The 20839-nt window shown below is 41.7% G+C and overlaps 1 protein-coding gene across 2 annotated transcripts in view; it reads left to right on the forward strand.

Moving 5' to 3' along the window:
• The first annotated feature begins 18835 nt into the window (after positions 1 to 18835).
• LRRTM4 (leucine rich repeat transmembrane neuronal 4) overlaps positions 18836 to 20839 on the forward strand; it is a 445641-nt gene continuing 443637 nt past the window's right edge. For both annotated transcript variants that reach the window (XM_030552007.1, XM_030552009.1), the window contains exon 1: positions 18836 to 19519. In XM_030552007.1, the coding sequence (XP_030407867.1) occupies positions 19516 to 19519 (4 nt within the window). In that variant the 5' untranslated portion in view covers positions 18836 to 19515. The remainder of the gene's footprint in view (positions 19520 to 20839) is intronic.

Here is a 20839-nt window from a genome sequence, read left to right on the forward strand (position 1 = left end):
ATCTATCTGCCTAGATAACAATAAGGAAATGCATCGACACAGCCTGTCTCCCCCAGGTCATTGGTTTGAATCCAGCCTGCTGTGAACTCAGCCAAGGCTGGCTAGTGGCTCTTTTATGCTCTGTGTAACAATTAGTTGGTGGTCCCAGTCCAGATCCTAGGAAACAGATGCACACACCACAAAACCACCATCATGACTGGCACCACTAAGCCACCTCATTGACCAGCTTAGCAGAGGTGCCAAGAGTTTGAGATGCACTATGGACGCTGAATTGTCTTCCCACTTGTACCCACTCTGCACCAGGAATAAAGCACATGGGCAGAACAGCATGGAAGAAGCTTGCATTGTTTCTGGCCATGCCGTACCTAGTATCTGGATAAACAGACAGGACCATTCTCGAAGTTGCTCAATCTGGCACCTTTACTTAACATTAAGTATTGGAGACAAAAAAAAATGCATGCACACGATATTGCACTGTGAATGCTGCCGATGCATTAGGAAATTGGGAGGCAGATTTTCAAGAGTGTTCAGCTCCCATTGAAGCATCAACATCAGAGGTGAGATATTCAGAATTGCTTAGGATGTTGCATACATATAGGGGGCTGAGCCCTTTTGCAAATCTGTCACTACTTGTGGGTGATGAATACAGCTGGATGAAATTTTCCATCTAAGCTTTTGCTGCCTTCCCCCCAGTGAAAAAATATTTTTTTCTGAAATGAAAATGTTCAGAATTTTTTTTCATTTCAAATGTTTCATTTTTTTAAATAAAAAAATCTTTTGTATATTCATTTATTTTACCAAAAACATTTGTTTTTCAATGTAAAACTGAAAGTTTTTCGTAGGAAATTTTGAAGGAAAAATGGATTTTTTTTTCTGAATCTCCCAGGAAAAGCCATTGGCATTTTTTTGACCGGCTGTAGTACTGAATACTTGAAAATGGGCCCTTATAAAAGCTGACCCTTTAAAAATAGATATTTTGAGAGTCAAGCCCCATTTCTTCTTTTTAGCCTGCTCTCTCTCTGATCTGGCCTTGTACTCAAGCTGTGGCCCAGGAATTGAGCTGCTGCAGAGGTCGGTGATGCAAATTTCACCCCCTTGCTTTTCATAGGCTTTGATGGACTTGAACATTGGTGAATATTGTGTGTGATGGGAGAAGATTGTAATGCAAATAACAGAGCTAACCTATTGCGTGAAGTTGGTCGCATTTCATATTAAAGGTTTGATAATGTAGTTATAGTTGATACTGGGTTAATAAGTTATTAATACATATGACAAGCATGAGTTGTATATGTTATATGGGGTAATAATCATGTCAGATGCAGGTGTTCTAGATGGTTGCAAACTCGTTACAACCAATCTGTTGAACTCTGTAGCAATTGAATAACTGTGCATTGAATAACAATAATACTTGGCTTTTATGCAGCATTTTAGTCAGCAGATCTCAAAGTGCTTCATAATCTTTAATATATTTAACCCACCTGGAAGAGGGAAGTGCCATTTTACAGATGCAGAATCAAGGCACAGAGAGGTTAAGTGACTTGCCCAAAGTCACACAGGAAGTATGTGGTGCAAGAGGAAATTGAATCCAACTCTCACAAGTCCAAGGCTAGTGCCCTAAACACTGGGCCATCATTCCTATTAATCAGTTATTAACCTTTTATAAACAATTTACAAATGTGCCCTTCATAAAAAGGGGAACCAGTTAGTTAGCCCGAGCTTAGGTGAAACTGTATGAGAATAGAGAACATGTTCTTGGAGCTGCAGTGAGAGTACCAGTAAAATGCAGGAAAAAAGAGTGACTCACTCAGCCAATCAAACACAGGTAAGGAGTATTAAGTTGTCATGATCAAAACCTCACTGGCTTCTCGAAGGATGAAGGCAGGACCCTGTCACCTTGCTACTGCTGGATAAAATTGTTTCCTGTGCAGAGGTCCAGAGCACAGGAGACACACCACATAAGCCCAGTTTTGAGGAGTTAAGTGCTTCAGTGCTTCAGTGGCCTTGTACTGGCCCCCTGTACTGGCCCCCCTCACCCACTCTTACAAATTAACCCTTTCAAATTAACCCTTGGTGATGTATTTACCAAGCCTCTGGCCAGCAAGTTGCTGCGGTGGTGATTCTTATGCTACCATTCCCTATTACCCAAAATAAAATAAAAATGGTTCCTGTCATCGGAGAAATCAGCCAAAAAAGGAGTGTGAAACAGCTCCCTCTGTGGCTTGTAAAATGGGCTGTGTTACAACATTATAAACATGTTTAGTAAATCTTGTCTTGATTTAAAAATTGACATGGCTGGCATTCCCAAATGCCAGCACTCACATTTTCTACTTGGGAACATAAATGACCATACATTAATGCGCTAACCTAATATTGCCGGCTTAGATATTTCCTTCTTTAATAACATTAGGAATAAAGACAAGTGACTTTTTAGCCTGTTGAATTGTTCCAAGGATGAAACGAATTGTAGGGCTTTAAATTTATTAACAGTTGCCAGGTCTGAATTACTTTTATAGAGCGTGAGGCTCAACTAACTAACTCAAGGATGATCTTCAATATAAATGATAACCTCCAACACAATTACTGTGCCATGGAGGAATGGAAAGTGGGCAAATGGCATATTATGTCTCAGCATCATTTTGAACTTAAAGGGTGAGATTTAATTTAAAAGAGGGAGGAGGAGTGTTTCATTAGCAGAAATTGTTTTTTCTTAATAATTTTTCAAATTGAATGCTGGTCGTCCCCCCCCCTTTAAAAAATAGACTGTGATAAACCACAGGTGGCTTCCACAATACTTTGTAACCAAACTGAGCTTTAACATATTTTGGTGATTTTTGAGGGCCAGATCCACAGCTGATATAAATTGGAAAGCTCCTCTGAAGCTCAATCTTTTAAGTTTGCTTAGAAGCCTGAACCTCAGAAGATGAGGTTTCAATTCCCTGCTCTGCCACAGACTTCTTGTGTGACCTTGGTCAAGTCACTAAGGGCTTGTCTATATGAACATTTAGTTGTGGTGTGAATCTAGTCCTCTGCAGGATAAATATCTATGTGGCCCTTCCTGATGTGCATTAAGAGTTCCTTAGAGATCTTTGAAACTGGATTTGATCAAAGCACATTAACAACTTGTTAATGTGAATCAGCAGGGTCCACATAGACCGGTGGAGTGTGGCAGGGTAGTGAAGGGCAGGCACACACCTCAGCTCAAGTGAGCTAACTCTTTGTGCTTCAGTCCCCTGTGGGAACAATGGCTCTTTCCTGCCTAAAATGGTTCACTGCATACATCCAAGATTGTGAGGGTCTCATGTCATGGGGGTAAATAAGGGCCTAAGATTATCTATTTGTTAGACGAAGCCTCAGGATTTAGCCAAAGAAAAAAATACCCTGGTACATAACATGCCCAAATGACCCTGTGGGGGAATTCATTCATTTAAATCTGGGTTGTTTTAATTTTTTTGCAGCTACAGTGAAACCAGTCTTATATACCCACCCAAGTGATAGCCAAAAAACAGCTGCCTGACAGAGGTGGTCTAACATAGATACTTCAGAATTTGATACTTTGGAATAGTTTTAGGAGACTGGAGCTAATTTAACAAGAGTGGTTTCTTGTGCAGGTTTCAGCGTAATTCCTTGGGCTTCTGAATATTTGAGCTGCCTGTTTCCAGGCATAGTTTGGGTTTACCTGATTGACTGAAGTTTTTAGAGAGGCATCAGAAGCATCTGTACTTATGTGGGTTGCAGTTTTCCAAACCCATCCATCTCACATTTCTGCTGACTTCATCAAGTCAATCTCAAGCCAGCGACAGTCTCCGGGTTAACACTTCTGAGTGGATGACATTCCTCAGATATTTTACAGGGGAAAGGAGTGGGAAGGAGTAGGGAATAGAGCCCAGATCATCTCATAAACAAGATGAGTATCAGTCTAAAAATAAGTCTGATGCCTAAATATCAGTTGATGGGCACATTCTAAATCCTGGCCAAGTTTTCTTTTCTTTTCTAAATCGGAGCCTGAAGCTAGGCTCCTCCGTCCACAGGTCAAAGAGAGCCATTTTAAAATCAGGCAAGTACCTACTTAAAATTTTGGCTGCAGTATCTAAATGGAGGAAAGAAGCAGAGATGGTTATTTCAAGGGACATCCATTCTTATAGCCCCTTCTGTATTCTTAATAGCATTGTAATGCTTTAAGAAGGAATATATATAATGGGGAACAATGGTTCAGTTTCACAGTGACCAGTGATCTTTATATCACAGAATATTAAGGTTGGAAAGGAGCTCAGGGGGTCATCTAGTCCAACCCCCTGCTCAAAGCAGGACCAATCCCCAGACAGATTTTTACCCCAGTTCCCTAAATGGCTCCCTCAAGGATTGAACTCACAACCCTGGGTTTAGAAACCTGCCTTGCATTGTGATGTCTGATACCCACAAAGGCAAAAATGCAACAGGAGCTCAGTAGAGCAGGTTGGCAAATGTTGGCAAATGTTTTTGTTTGTTTCTTTTCTTGTAAAAATTATTAAACAAAACCAGATTTTTCATTTTTGTCAAACATTTTCTGTGAAAATTTTGTGGTTTTGTTGAAAAAGTGAAACCCTCAAATTGAAATTTGTTTTTTGGCTAACAAAAAGTTTTCCTTTGAAAAGTGGAAATAAATCAGGGTTTGTTTTTGTGTGTATATAGGGTGTTTTACAAACACCTGAATATTTTTGTCCAAAGCTATTTGTTTTGGTGAAAAAAATTTGTTCTAAAAAGAAATCTATTTGTCAATGAAAAACTTGTGTTGGGGGAAAAATGACCATCTCTGTTGCTGATTCATAGTTGACTAAAGGCTGATGGGTGCCTTTAGACCTTCCTTTCTAAATGATGAATGTGTGTTTTTGCAGCACCACCACAGCAGATATAAAGTCTCCAGCCCAAAGGGTTGATAAACTGATTCAGATTATCTAAACTGGGTTCACATGATTGTCTCTTAGATTTGACTCAGAGGAGTTCTAGTGGCACAGACTAAATGCATGAAGGTTATGCATGTGATGCAGTGTCTGAAGAACTTGGATTTCCATGTGTTAGGAAAAGAAATAGTGAGAAATTGAGGTGCTTATGATGAGATTCCAGAGAGTTCTGGCAAATGCAACTGAAAAAGAGGCTTTGTATCTTGGGTATATTTTGAGGATATTCTTTCAAGCAATACAGTATTTTTAGAAGCTGTGGGTGTATTCCAAGAAGGCGGCATTGACTCATAATCAAATTGATGTTGTTGGGGGAGGGGTTGAGTGGGTTAATTTCCTCTCTACTGATTCACTAATGAAAAAGTGCCTCTTCATCCCCCATAATATAGTTTTCAATCAGAAAGATAGAGGAGACATTGAGGGTCATATTTTCAACTGGTCAAGTTTTTTTTTTAATTGAACGTTTTGTGTATCTAAAAATACTGGTTCATCTAAACCAAAACAGGTTCAGATTTGATAGATCTCCTGACACAAAAAGGTGAGGGAGAGGGAGTTCAAAATTGTGAAAACATTTAATTTTGACTTTTTAAAATGAATAATTCATTTTTTTCTGATTTGAAGTAACTTTTTGATTCAAAATTTTAAGCTAGTTAGACTGGGCGGTGGGGAGGTTGAAATCAAAAGAATTTGACCCAAACCAAAATATCTTTTTTTGGTTTGTGGATATTTTTGAGATTTTGACTTTTCTTCCTAATTGGTGATGGGGAGAAAATGGACTTTTGAAAATATTCAGGGGTTGGGAAAACCATTTCCCACCTTACTCTTCCCAGCCATGTCCACCATAAGGACTGGAATTTCAGAAGAGTTCAGTTTCCATTGAGGCATCTAAGTAACGTCCAGATTGTGAAACATACTCGGAACCCAGATCGTTGGAAAATATTGCCACTCACTTTGATGTCTAAATGGTTGATTAGCCCTTTTGAAAATACACCCCCAAGTGGGGGGCATCTGAATGTTTGAAAACAAGACCCTGAGGCCTGAGCACTTTTGAAAATCTGGTTCCAAGGGTTCAGTTAAGCTCTCTCTCGTGTGCTCTCTCTCACTTTCATACTGCCCCAGCCCACAGTATCCTGTTGCATTTTGGATACAGTCAGACCTTCAGAAGCATGACCATATATTTTTGTTTGTACCTAGGCAGTATTTTTCACTGCCCTTGAGATGGAGAGGAATATACAGAAATATTAATAAAAGAAAAAGACCTTGTCTAGCTTCTGGGGCACAGATGCCATCAAACAAACGTATGTCAATATCCAGAGGAGGAGGGAGAGGCGGTCTGAAAAACCTTTTTATAAAAGAGAAAATCATAGTTCCAAAATGAGTCTTTAGTTCAGTGTTGCTAGACAGTAGATACTAAACTACAGAGAAATCCAAGAACTGCTCATAGCAGCTTTTTTTACACTGGAAAAATGTGGCATACTAGCAAATGTGCTGCCTGAAATGTTTTAACTAACACAATTTTAAAATACAATTATGCCCTTAGTGTGGACGAGGAGAGTAATGTTAGCTGGTCATGGTTAACCCAAGGAAAAGCTGGGGCTTACCATGACCAGCCAATATGTTTTCAGCATGACCATCTGTTGCTGTCTACACTTGGTGCTAATATTTTTAACATTTATTTTATTTGTAATGTGTCAGTTAATATATTTTTATTATGACTTGTTTTTCCCATTGAAGATATGGCCAGTAAGGATGTCACCCAACAAAAGGTCAACAGGGTGTCAGAGCAATTGTATCACCCAGTGGTTCATAATGGCTGAATCTGCTGACCCTTATGGCATGTTTATAAGACGAGCTATAGTCACATGCTTTTAAAGCCTGATCTGAAGTCAGTGGGGGTATTTCCACGGATATCACTGACTTCTGGATCAGACCATTTGTGCTCAGGGGTTGATGTGAGGATGGAAAAGAGTGTGGGGGGGGCATGAAATTTGGTTAAGGGGTGATAATCGGCTGCTAGAGTTGTGTCATGATGGACTATATTTTTGTAGCTACACTTGGGCTTCTTCAATTTTGTGTTCGAAGCAGGTCAAGCTGAGGTTAGGCATTTATAATTAATCAAATGAATTTATAAATAAAATAAAATCAAGTAAAACTGCCTAAATAGGTAAGCAAAGTTTAAATTAAAAGCTGCAAATAAAAATTGAAATAATAATACAAATGAATATTGGTGAATGTGACATAACAGTGAAAGTTTTGGTTTGAAATAGGCTCAGAAGCAACTAGAAACAATGCCCTTCATTAGTGGTTTGACCAAGGGTGGAGCATTCAGACACTAAAGGCTTAAGTGTTGCATTCCTCTCCTAACCCAAACTTCAATTTTAAGACAGCTTCCTCCATGCCACAGCCGATTGGTACTAGTATGATGACCGCCATTTTATGCAGCACGTGTGGGACTGAACTAGGGACCTCCAGAGAGAGAAGTGTAACACCAACAGACCAGCTTGTTGGTGGGCAGGAGTGAACCTGAGACCTCTCCGGAGCTTAGTGCATGAGCTTCTACTGCATGAGCTAAAAGCCACCTGCCTGTTAGCTAAGGCTGTAGAGAAGATTCATTCATCTCTCTCTAAGTGGTCTCGGTACCACTAGATAGGACACAACACCACACCCAGGAGGTGGATAGGTTACGCAAGCACAAGCTGCTACATGAGCTAAAGAGCCAAGACTCAGTAGCTGGAGGCTGTATCAGATTCAAATCCTCTGAATGGGCATATTGTGGGGGGAGCTGTAACTCACCCTCACTGGTGGGTTACACTAACTCCAGACAATAAAGCCGTCATGTGAAACATATGTTTGTATGTGCCTGTGATCCTGCGCCCCTTGAAGACAATGGCATAGCTCCTATTGACTTGAATCGAGCAGGAGTAGGTGCTTAGGTCATACCTGTGCGTGTGGTCATTTCTGAGTTATTCAGATTATACCCCACCATGAAAATATCTACTCATGGGCTTGAGCCACAAAGTTCTAATCTAAAACAAACTTTTCCAAAGTCTGAAGCGTGGTAATATTTGGTGTTCGAGGGCATTCTATTATAGAAATAGGGTGCATGGTGCACATGACAGTCGTAAGTAACTGCTCATTAAGAAATGTAGTGAATGGATGGGGTAATGGTGGCTCATGATGGAGACAAGTGAATTCCACCCATGCACTTGGAAAATAGATGAAATAGTATTTGTTTGAATATGTGGGCTGAAAGAATAAACACTAGCTTCCGAAGTCCTCTTAGCCAGAGCTCTGACTCTGAAGCTTTTAAACACTGAAGGAAATGAGCCATTGGAACAATTTACCTAAGGATGTGGTGGATTCTCCATTATTTGCCATCTGTAAATCAAAACTGGATGTCTTTCTTAAAGACACCCAATAACTCAAATGGAAGTTATGGGCTTAATGCAGAGATTTCTGGGTGAGGTGCTTTGGCATCTGTAATGCATGGGCTTAAAATCTATTAAATGAATCAGACAAGGATCTGACCAAGGCCTTCACAGTTAGGCTATATATGTTCTGTTTGTGCACATTAAATTACTTATGTGAATGTAAAGACTGGTATACAGCCAGGTAATCTGGATATTTATTTGAGCTGGTTGAATTTTTTTGAATTTTTGATGAGATATGAAAATGAACGGGGAAGAACTCTACAAAGTTTTCTGTGATTTTTTTCCCCTCCATTGGTCAACCAATACATAGTTGGGATTTTCAAAAGCATGGAAGAGAGTGAGCTTTCCAACTCCTACGTCTCTGGAAATTGGAAGCCCAACTGTGCTTAAGTACTTTAGAAAAACCTCACCTGATGGAGGTATTTGAAATGTTTGGAATTTCCAAAAATCAGAATTCCGTGCATTTTGCCAAATATAAACAATATTGCCAGAAATCAAGATTTAATTTGGAGTCTGAACATATTTGGGGTGAAATCCTGGCCTCACTGAAGTCAATGAGAATTTTTCCATTAAATGATCATGATTTTGCCCTTTGTATTTTCCTTAGAGCCTCAGCTGGTGGTGTCTATGTGGCAATCTCAACTTTATTATTATTTTAAAAAAAAATTCTTAGCTTTGTGGTTGTGGAAAAAAGCTTAAAGAGTTGACTCAAGTGAACCTCAAAGGCTCAGAACTAGAAGGCAAATGCAAAGAACCGAAAATGTATTATTTTTCTTTTCAGCCTGGTGATTCTGAAACCAGTCTCATGATTTTATCATTATTATTATTATTATTATTATTTATTTTATTTATTTTGTGGCCTGACTTGTGAATTTTGAACACTGGATGTAATCTTGTGTAAATGTTCTGTCTTTTGTAAAGAGATAGAAGGCCCAGATGCTCTGGAGGCTGATTTATCTTTTCCTATTTATAATGTTGTTGTAGCTGTGTTGGTCCCAAGATATGAGAGTCACAAGATGGACCATCTTCAAAAATGCTCTGTGTAGCTCGAAAGCTTGCCTATTTCACTGGTCCAATAAGAAATATTACCTTACCCACTTTGTCACTTTCATGTCTCTTGCTATCTCAGTGGGAGTCCCTTCCCTCTTTGAGAATTTCAAGGCCCTTATTATTTTCATCAGGTTCCTTAAAAGCCCAGGAGGGAAGGACAGAATGGTGAAGGGGTTGAAGCTGAGTGAGTAAAAGAAAAAGACAGTTGAGGAATATGGAGGTATGTGGAGATGACATGATCAGAAAGATGAAAGATCATATGTTCATCAGCTGTGTTCTGAATGGACAGGGCAGGGATGGTAAGAGTACCAGAGAAGAAGAGCTCACAATAGTCCCATCAGAAGGTTCTGACTAAGGCTATGTCTATACTACAGCTGGGATCGATGCTCTGAGATCGATCTACAGGGGATCGATTTAGCGGGTTTAGTGATAACCCACCAAATTGACAGCAGATCTCTCTCCAGTCAACCTCTGTACTCTTCCCACAATGAGAAGAGTAAGGTAAGTTAATGGGAAAGTTTATCCCGTCGATCCACTGTAGTGTAGACCCCGTGGTAACTCGACCTAAGGTATGTTGACTCCAGCTACATTATTCACGTAGCTGGAGTTGCGTAGCATAGGTCGACTAAGCGCGGTAGTGTAGACATAGCCTTAGTCCTGATCTGCACTAAAAAATAAGGTTGACCCAACTATGTTGCTCAGGGATTTGAAAAATCCACTTCAGGGCATGTCTACACTGAAGCACTGTGGTGCTTCTGTAGTGGTCTAAGTGTAGACATAATCAAAGAGTGTGAGTTGACACTTTTGGGGCAGTGTGATTGGATGTGTACCTAGAACAAGTCAGGAATTTTTGCCTAAACTGGTTTTTGGGTTTTTTTTTTTTGGCTGACTCGAAAAAGGGCTGGCGCAAGAGGGAAAGGCTTTGAAATTGTCCAGTTGTGCTGTTTCAACATTTTCTAAAGGAAAAGTTCTCTTTCTGGTCCAGAATGACTTTTTGTTTTGAAATATAACTTAATTTATGCAAAAACGAAATTAAAAACAAACCAAAAGTTCGAAAGTTAAATGAAATGTTTCAATCAACCCAAATGGAATTGTTTTTCAGTTTGTTGGTTTGCAAACATTTTTTAGATTTTAGCTTTTTGTTTCAATTAATGATAGCAAATTTATTCAGAAATCTCAAAAATTCTTGTGGAACAGGAAAACCATTTTCCTGTCCAGCCCTAGTTTTATCCTTGATGTCACTGCGAAGTTCCAAGTTGCTGAAAGTTGCAGCATAGTGATACGTGTGGTGATGTTGGTGGCCATAGATTTGTGATGAAATTTCCCTCCCCTCATAGGCATGTTGTAAGGGTTATTAGTGTCTGTACAGCACTTTGAAGAAGTAATGTGCCATGTAAGTGCAACATATTGTTTATTCTCTATTTATTATTATCATTTCTTTATGAAATGAGATACAAACCATTAAGTTTAAAGGCTCAAGGCCAAACCTCCATGCTCCCTGACAGAATGACAAAAAACCCTAATCACAGCTATTATATTGATCAAAAGCTTAACTAAACAAATACAGAGTCATCAGTCTGGATGATAAAGAGTAGATCTCAGTGTAAACAGGCTCATTGCTTATTAGTATTGATAATTTCTGCAGATTTCTGATAGCAGCAGGCAGGCAATCTTGCCGTTTGGATTGGGATCAGCTGAGTATCTAAAATTTTGTGTAAACTCTCTATTTCTTGGGTAGAGAATGGGAATAAATAGAATGGGACTAAAACCAGGAGTTTTGCAAGGGAGTTTGGAAGGGGAGTAGGAAGGGGGGAGGGTCCCTTGTCGGTCTCATCTGTGACCCATTGGTCCCCTGAACCCATAACCTGAGCCACATCGAAAACCTTTCTGTTTACAGCAGAGAGGAGCGGACAGGGAGCTGTAGACAGGAATTTGAGAGAGTTTGACAGAGGGAGGCTTACAATGGTGAGGAGGGACCTGCAACACCTGTGCCAGCACTGCTTCTGTCTCCTCCACCTGCGCCTGTAGCCAGACAGAGCACCAAAGCATGGATGCTTTTACCCAGATTCTGGTGTGGGCTTGCAAAGACTGTAATTTGCAATTTCCACTTACTGATATCCAGGCTGGGGGTGGCATCCAATGTGAAAGGTGCCTACTGGTGGAATCTCTCAGGCAGCAGGTGGGAGAGCTACAGGAGGAGGTGGCCAGGCTGAGGAACATCCATGTCCATGAGCAATTCCTGGACAGTATCCATGTGGAGACAGCTGACGGTGCTGTCCCAGTTGACAGGACTACTGACACTCCAGTGGAGGAGGAGATGCCTCAGGGTGTATCTGACACACCAGTGGAGGAGGAAGCTCAGGGTGGACACAGCCAGCTGGTTACTTCTAGCAGCAGGCAGTGCTCCACCGCTGCTGCGAACCCTCCTGTTGTGGTAAAAGATAACCATTATGCTCTTCTTGATACAGGAGAGAAGAAATCACCCCCAACAGTTAAGGGGGTGAAGCCTCGTACCCCTAAGGCTGGGAGGTCTGCTGCCACCACTGATAAGAAACATAGGGTAGTGGTGGTTGGAGACTCTCTGCTGAGGGGGACGGAGACACCCATCTGTCGCCCTGACCGTTCATCCCGGGAGGTATGCTGCCTGCCAGGGGCCCGTATCCAAGATGTTACAGAGGCTTTGTCGAGGATTATCCGGCCTTCTGACTACTATCCCATGCTACTCATCCATGTGGGCACAAATGATACTGCGAGGTGTGACGCTGAGCAGATCAAGAGTGACTACAGGGCTCTGGGAGTACGGGTTAAGGAGTTTGGAGCGCAGGTGGTATTCTCTTCAATTCTTCCTGTTGAAGGTAGGGGTCCGGGCAGAAACAGATGCATCGTGGAGGTGAATGCCTGGCTGCGAAGATGGTGTCGCCAGGAGGGCTTTGGCTTCCTCGACCACGGGATGCTATTTGAGGAAGGACTGCTAGGAACAGATGGTGTTCACCTTTCGAAGCAGGGAAAGGCCTTATTTGCGCACAGACTGGCTAACCTAGTAAGGAGGGCTTTAAACTAGGTTCGACGGGGACAGGTGAGCAAAGCCCACAGGTAAGTGGGGAACAAGACCTGGGAGATGAGTTGGAAACAGGAGGGAGCACGGGCTATAATGGCAGAGAGGAAGGAGGGTCAGGGCAAAGCTGGGAGGCAAGATCAAACCAGTATCTTAGATGCCTTTATACAAATGCAAGAAGTATGGGTAATAAGCAGGAAGAACTGGAAGTGCTAATAAATAAATACAACTATGACATTATTGGCATTACTGAAACTTGGTGGGATAATACACACGACTGGAATGTTGACGTGGATGGGTATAGTTTGCTCAGGAAGGATAGACAGGGGAAAAAGGGAGGAGGTGTTGCCTTATATATTAAAAATGTACACACTTGGACTGAGGTGGAGATGGACATAGGAGACGGAAGGGTGGAGAGTCTCTGGGTTAGGCTAAAAGGGGTAAAAAACACAGGTGATGTCGTGCTGGGAGTCTACTACAGGCCACCTAATCAGGCAGAAGAGGTGGATGAGGCTTTTTTCAAACAACTAGCAAAATCATCCAAAGCCCAAGATTTGGTGGTGATGGGGGACTTCAACTATCCAGATATATGTTGGGAAAATAACACCGCGGGGCACAGACTATCCAATAAGTTCCTGGACTGCATTGCAGACAACTTTTTATTTCAGAAAGTTGAAAAAGCTACTAGGGGGGAAGCTGTTCTAGACTTGATTTTAACCAATAGGGAGGAACTTGTTGAGAATTTGAAAGTAGAAGGAAGCTTGGGTGAAAGTGATCATGAAATCATAGAATTTGCAATTCTAAGGAAAGGTAGAAGGGAGTACAGCAGAATAGAGACAATGGATTTCAGGAAGGCGGATTTTGGTAAGCTCAGAGAGCTGATAGGCAAGGTCCCATGGGAATTAAGACTGAGGGGAAAAACAACTGAGGAAAGTTGGCAGTTTTTCAAAGGGACGCTATTAAGGGCCCAAAAGCAAGTTATTCCGATGGTTAGGAAAGATAGAAAATGTGGCAAAAGACCACCTTGGCTTACCCTTGAGATCTTGCGTGACCTACAAAATAAAAAGGCGTCATAAAAAATGGAAACTAGGTCAGATCACGAAGGATGAATATAGGCAAATAACACAGGAATGCAGAGGCAAGATTAGACAAGCAAAGGCACAAAATGAACTCAAACTAGCTATGGGAATAAAGGGAAACAAGAAGACTTTTTATCAATACATTAGAAGCAAGAGGAAGACTAAGGACAGGGTAGGCCCACTGCTCAATGAGGAGGGGGTAACAGTAATGGGAGACTTGGAAATGGCAGAGATGCTTAATGACTTCTTTGTTTCGGTCTTCACTGAGAAGTCTGAAGGAATGTCTAGTATAGTGAATGCTTACGGGAAGAGGGTAGGTTTAGAAGAGAAAATAAGGAAAGAGCAAGTAAAAAATCACTTAGAAAAGTTAGATGCCTGCAAGTCACCAGGGCCTGATGAAATGCATCCTAGAATACTCAAGGAATTAATGGAAGAGGTATCTGAGCCTCTAGCTATTATCTTTGGGAAATCATGGGAGACGGGGGAGATTCCAGAAGACTGGAAGGGGGCAAATATAGTGCCCATCTATCAAAAGGGAAATAAAAACAACCCAGGAAACTACAGACCAGTTAGTTTAACTTCTGTGCCAGGGAAGATAATGGAGCAGGTAATCAAAGAAATCATCTGCAAACACTTGGAAGGTGGTAAGGTGATAGGGAATAGCCAGCATGGATTTGTAAAGAACAAATCGTGTCAAACTAATCTGATAGCATTCTTTGATAGGATAACGAGCCTTGTGGATAAGGGAGAAGCGGTGGATGTGATATACCTAGACTTTAGTAAGGCATTTGATACAGTTTCGCATGATATTCTTATGGATAAGCTAGGAAAGTACAATTTAGATGGGGCTACTATAAGGTGGGTGCATAACTGGCTGGATAACCGTACTCAGAGAGTAGTTGTTAATGGCTCCCAATCCTGCTGGAAAGATATAACAAGTGGGGTTCCGCAGGGGTCTGTTTTGGGACTGGTTCTGTTCAATATCTTCATCAACGATTTAGATGTTGGCATAGAAAGTACGCTTATTAAGTTTGCGGACGATACCAAACTGGGAGGGATTGCAACTGCTTTGGAGGACAGGGTCAAAATTCAAAATGATCTGGGCAAGTTGGAGAAATGGTCTGAGGTAAACAGGATGAAGTTCAATAAAGATAAATGCAAAGTGCTCCACTTAGAAAGGAACAACCAGTTTCACACATACAGAATGGGAAGAGACTGTCTAGGAAGGAGTATGGCAGAAAGAGATCTAGGGGTCATAGTGGACCACAAGCTTAATATGAGTCAACAGTGTGATACTGTTGCAAAAAAAGCAAACATGATTCTGGGATGCATTAATAGGTGTGTTGTAAACAAGACACGAGAAGTCATTCTTCCGCTTTACTCTGCGCTGGTTAGGCCTCAACTGGAGTATTGTATCCAGTTCTGGGCACCGCATTTCAAGAAAGATGTGGAGAAATTGGAGAGGGTCCAGAGAAGAGCAACAAGAATGATTAAAGGTCTTGAGAACATGACCTATGAAGGAAGGCTGAAGGAATTGGGTTTGTTTAGTTTGGAAAAGAGAAGACTGAGAGGGGACATGATAGCAGTTTTCAGGTATCTAAAAGGGTGTCATCAGAAGGAGGGAGAAAACTTGTTCACCTTAGCCTCCAATGATAGAACAAGAAGCAATGGGCTTAAACTGCAGCAAGGGAGATTTAGGTTGGACATTAGGAAAAAGTTCCTAACTGTCAGGGTAGTTAAATGCTGGAATAGATTGCCTAGAGAAGTTGTGGAATCTCCATCGCTGGAGATATTTAAGAGTAGGTTAGATAAATGTCTATCAGGGATGGTCTAGACAATATTTGGTCCTGCCATGAGGGCAGGGGACTGGACTCGATGACCTCTCGAGGTCCCTTCCAGTCCTAGAGTCTATGAGTCTATGATTTTTCATCTTTCTCATACAACTTGTTTCCTTTTGGGCTAGCTTTTAGGTCTGGTCAATAATTGGGGTTTTGACACAATTAAAATTGTTATGGGAAGTATCAGCTTTCCTTGACATTTTTTTATTTGATTGGGGAGGGGTGTGGGGGGCAGAGAACTGAAACATTTTAGTGCAGGCCAAAAACATTTTGTTTGTCAATTGAAAACTGTTTTGGTTTTGGCTGAATTCCCAAAATTTTCAAGTTGGGGGTTTTTCAAAGGAAATCTAAAACAGAAACAAAATTATTTTCATTTTTGTGGAAGTTTTCAGCGGAAAGCAAAAAAACATTTTCCAACTACCTCTACTGCGGTATAGAATGTGGGACAGCTTCTGGCAGTTGGGCTTCTGGTCTCATATAAGAGTGAGAAATACAGACATCAAGGAAAAAGAAAACTATGGGGAAAGTTTTGAGGGTTTTTTAGATTTCACCCTCTATTCCCCTCTCCTCCTTCCCCACCACCAAAAAAATTAGATTTAGTTTTTGGCTAAGTGTTAGATAGGTTTTTCTTAGAGAATTGTCTTTACCAAACCCCAGGGCCCGAGACTTTGGCCTTGTCTATATTAGACATTTTTATCATGCTTAAAAATTACCTTTAGCAATCAAGTTAGCTAACATGATGTGGACCATAACCTTGTTGTGTGTGTAGACATGGACAAATTGTCTTTAGCATCATATCACCTGTTACGACTAAACCATGAATCTAGTAGGGTGGGTCCCAGCATCAGATTAGCTTACTTGATTGTTAAAAATCGAACATGGTAACATTTGCTAATGCAGATTCATCTAAGGTCAGAGCCTGAAAGGAGATTTGTAAATCACCTCATATCCTTTATTCCAGGCCAGAACTAAAACCTGGATCAAAACTCCCCTGAACTTTGAAAAGTTGGACCTGGATCAGAAACTTATTTGAGCCCATCTCTAGTCCTTACTGGAGCTGTTTCCCCATCCCTAGTTACTGAGGGCCAAATCTTGATATCTTTAATCAGGCCTAGATCGTGCACTTGACTCTGTGTGAAGTGGGGAGAGAGGGTAGTAGGAGGGGGGCAGCCCCTTGACTTCACCTGGAGCTGATTGCAGGATCGGAGCCTCAGTTTTTACTCAGGCAAAATTGCCATTGGAGCCAGTTATCAAACTGGAATAAAGAGCTCAGGGTTTGAATGATACCTGAATTGTATTATTGTTAATAGTAGTGGAATTGCTAATAGCAGCATCCAGAGTCTCCAGGGAAGATCAAGGCTCCACTGTGCTAGGTGCTGTACAGACACATAGGTCAGTATTTTGAGAAGACTTCAGCTTCTACAACTGAGGACAGATTTCTTTCAAAAAGCTTGCTTCCCATTCAGGCTCATATATAAGTGGCCAGATTTTTCAAAAAGGTCTGCAGGTTGGGTAATGAGCTCTTTTGAAAATCTGTCTAAAAGTGCTCACAACGAGGGATACCGGCCGCTGAGCACTTGTGAAAATCTGGGTTTTACAGGGGTTTCTAAATGGGAGCTGAGCTCCTTTGAAAATCTGGCCCATAGCATGAGCTCATCTGTTACAGGGTGACAGTCCTTAAGAGGGTAGAGGCCAGCACATCTGCGACTGTTCAGTTGACCTCCAGTTAGGCTTAAGTGAAGGCACTTGGGGGACCTGAGAAAGAGGAGAGCCTGATGACAGAGTGGGTCAGTCCAGGAGATTGGAGGAGGTCTCTGGGGAAAGCTGCAGAGAGCAGGAAGAAAGAGGAATTATGAGGAAGCCGGTGGAGGGCTAGGCTGCTGATCTGTCTCAGCCCGAGAGCCAGTGTCAGGAGGTTGGGAAGATCTGGGGGCTAGGAGGCCAGAGGATGGCCAGCCTGCGGACCCTCCTGAGCCAAAGAACTCAAAACAAGAGGGTTGGTACTGGAGCGTGCATCCCAGGAGCAAGGCTAGGACTCCCAGGCAGGGAATAACACTGTGGGATTGGGAAGCACGCTCACAGCAGTCCTGGAGGGTGTGGGGGGAGAGAAGAAACCTGAGCCCAGAACAAGGGATTGGTCCCGGAGGGGGTTCCCTGAGCAGTGGTAGGACTCACATGCAGGGAGGTCTGGGGCAGTGGAACACTACGAGGTGTTTTGTCGTGGGAGACCTGACTTGGGGATGTTGGGGAAGAGTCATGAGAAAAAAGCAAACCTGGGAGCTCTCAGGAGATAGCCTGGAAAGTGGAGCCCTAAAACAAGGGCAGAGTTTGGGAACAGACCGGAGATGGACTCTCAGGAGTATGAGCTGGAAATAAAGACCGAGGAGGGGGCATGGAAAACTGCTGTGAACCTGTCGTATCTTGGGAGGGTGTTTTATCGGGAGGGTTCTGTGGACAATTGAACATGTACAGCAATACGTTATGTCCAGAGATGGGCTTTGTATCAGACACTGAGAAACAGTGATCCTTTCATGGGCAAAAGGAAGGGGAAACGGAGGCAGTCACCCTCATGCTGTGGTGTAGGAGGGCACCTCAGGTGGGTACCATCCTATGACTCTGTCCCACCTTTTACATGGAAGGCGTATGAAACCCTAAATAGACATGGTACACAAAGAGTGGGAGAGGAAACATAGTCACAGACGTGATGTGCGCAAGGTCACACAGGAGGTCAGTGACAGAGTTGAGAGTAGGAACCGGGTCGCCTGAGTCCCAATCCAGTGCCCTATCTGCTGCACCACACTGCTTTTGAATCTGAAAAAGGTATGGGGATGGGGGATAAAGTATCAATAACTATGCATCTCTATCCCTGCACTGGATAGTGAACTTAATATTTTTCTGACAAAAAGCAATTAACCTACTTAAGGAAAGAAAAAAAATTCAATATATTTACATTGTAATGTGGCACTTTTAATTAAATTCCCTTTGTGGATGATTGACTTGTATATTTCACAGCCCCTGCCTGGCCCCTTTAAAATCACTTTCATTTTAAATCTGCAGGTATCCCCTCTCCTTCCCCTCCCCACCTATTCCCCTGCTGAATAAAGAAAATAAAACAATTTATAATTTGCACAAGAAAAATATTCAGGTTAGAAGGATTTTTTTTAGAGCATGCAGCTTGCTAAATATGCAGGAAACAGGTGTTTTATTTAGTCTTTTACAGTCACTGCAAGAAAACCATGGCATCAACATTTAATAATTTAGGCAGGGAGATGGGGTGGGGGACAAGAGGGGGGAGAAGTAATCTGTGTCTTTAATTTTCTTTTCTGAAAGGGGAAAGTCTGCATAGCAATGACAGGATCACTTGTTCATGCCTTTAATGTGCGATCTGTTTTCTCCAGTGGAGGGCACTCAGCGTATCGCAAACTAGAACATTAGCACCAACAAGCTCCAGAGCATCATCACTCTCTGGAAAGCCTTCTGAATTAGACAAGAGCTGCCTCTCAGCACAGCTACAAAACACTTTAATCCTGACCAGCTAAATGGATAAACCTATCCTGCATAGCTTTTAAACTGGGCTCGTCTTATACAGAGCAGGAGGCCTGTTTGCTTCAAGAACTGGAGAGCTGGAAGATGGATTGCTGTGTCTGGGAATGGCAAAAGGCAGCAGAATAAGGGATGCTAGGTACCGGCGAAGATTTTCTTATTCCTCCCAGAGAAGTTGGCTTACCTTCATGGTGTGCTATTGCTTTTACATGCAGATTGCCAGTTAATGCTGTCGGTTCTCTACAGACTTATACAATGGCTCTGAGAGCTTAGGGTCCCGCCCAATCTCCTCTGTACCCCCATCCCTAGTCCTGTCTTCCCCACCCCCATCCCCTTCCCCATCCCTTCCTTCCCTCATCCCCAAAATTCTTGCTTGTCCTCTCTAGGGAACTTTGTGTGGGTTACTGGCATGCACGCTGGATGGTGGTGATGTGACTGGCAGCTGTGCTGTGACATGAAGGTTGCAATGGTTTAAAGAAATGAGACCAATTTAAAAAAACAAAACAAAACACAAAAGCAAGAGTGAGACAGAGGAGAAATCAGCTGGAGGAAGAAAAAGGGGACATATTTGTGGATGACAAAAGGATGGGTAAGTGAACTTTTGTTGAATCCTTCTTAGCACAGTTGTAACTGTACAGTATATTTTTCAGTCAGATTATTAGCTGTTACAAGAGGGAGAACAATCTAAACAGCAGCAGTGCATTTCTTTGCCAGGTGACTCACTGTACTTGCTATTATATTTTTAGATCATGTTTCCCCCTTCTTTCCTCCTGCAGTGTTTTTATATGTAATTAATTAAATGCATGCACTGAGTTAAGGACTGTGCAAAGTACATTCACAATCTATACAATCCACCCACACACCTCTACATACATAGATAAGTACACAGGATTTCTTCTGGGTTTATATTCATATTAAATAAGCCTGTAGATCTCTTACGCAGGCTGTCAGGAAGGATGTTTAACACTTTGCAGCTTGTGAGGAGCGGGTGTGGTGGGGGGAGGGGTAATGGATTTTGTTTTTTAGGTGGTTTTGAGACGGCTCACTGGATATCTGAAAAGATATCCCTAACGTAGCTGCTAGATTTCCAGCAGTCATTTGCCAGCCTTATTTTTTCAAGTGTGACAGGTTTATCACTCCCACTCTCACTCCAATCTATAATAGCTCAAACATATTTCTGTGTTGCTGTTGGCACATAAACAATAGTGAAAGATCAGGATTTAAATTAAAAACCTAGCCATTAAAGTGAAAGGCAGAGACACATAGGGGCTTTTTGGATTAAGAATTCTTGCTCTGATTGCCTCTTGGTTTAAAATTGGACCATAAAAGCAAATAACTGCAGAACAGTATTTGAGAGAGAGAGTGTGTGTGTGTGTCTTTGTGTGTGTGAGAGAGAGAGATGTGCACACAAATAATAAAGCCACTATTTATAGAGGAAATAAATTCTCCTGATGGAAGAAAGCAGCCTAATTGTGAGTAAGATTACAACTCTGGAGAGAGCTGGTGGTCCCAAAATTATTACAACCTTTGAGAAAGTGTGCGCGCCTATGTGTGTGTGTTGGATTTTCTGATACCTCTTCTCATGATTATTCAGACAATGTAGAAAATGTGACTGTGCTCACATAACAGCATTATTACCGAATAACCAGTCTGACATCTGAAGTGCAAAGGATTAAAATCAGCAGCAGAGAGGAGGGGGATTCAGATTCAAGTTTCACTCTTTAAACTTCATAGTTTTTGCTGCTCTTAAGGCAACATTCCTATATAAGTGTATATATATTTACATACAGTGTATACAATCTACCCATATATAGTATTATCTATTTATATATTGGTTAGTTATGCATGAATAAATATGCACATATATTTTAATCATGATCATTTTATCATGACATATGAATGTTAATGA

The sequence above is a fragment of the Gopherus evgoodei genome, chromosome 2, assembly GCF_007399415.2.
Source record: "Gopherus evgoodei ecotype Sinaloan lineage chromosome 2, rGopEvg1_v1.p, whole genome shotgun sequence".
NCBI lineage: Eukaryota > Metazoa > Chordata > Testudines > Testudinidae > Gopherus > Gopherus evgoodei.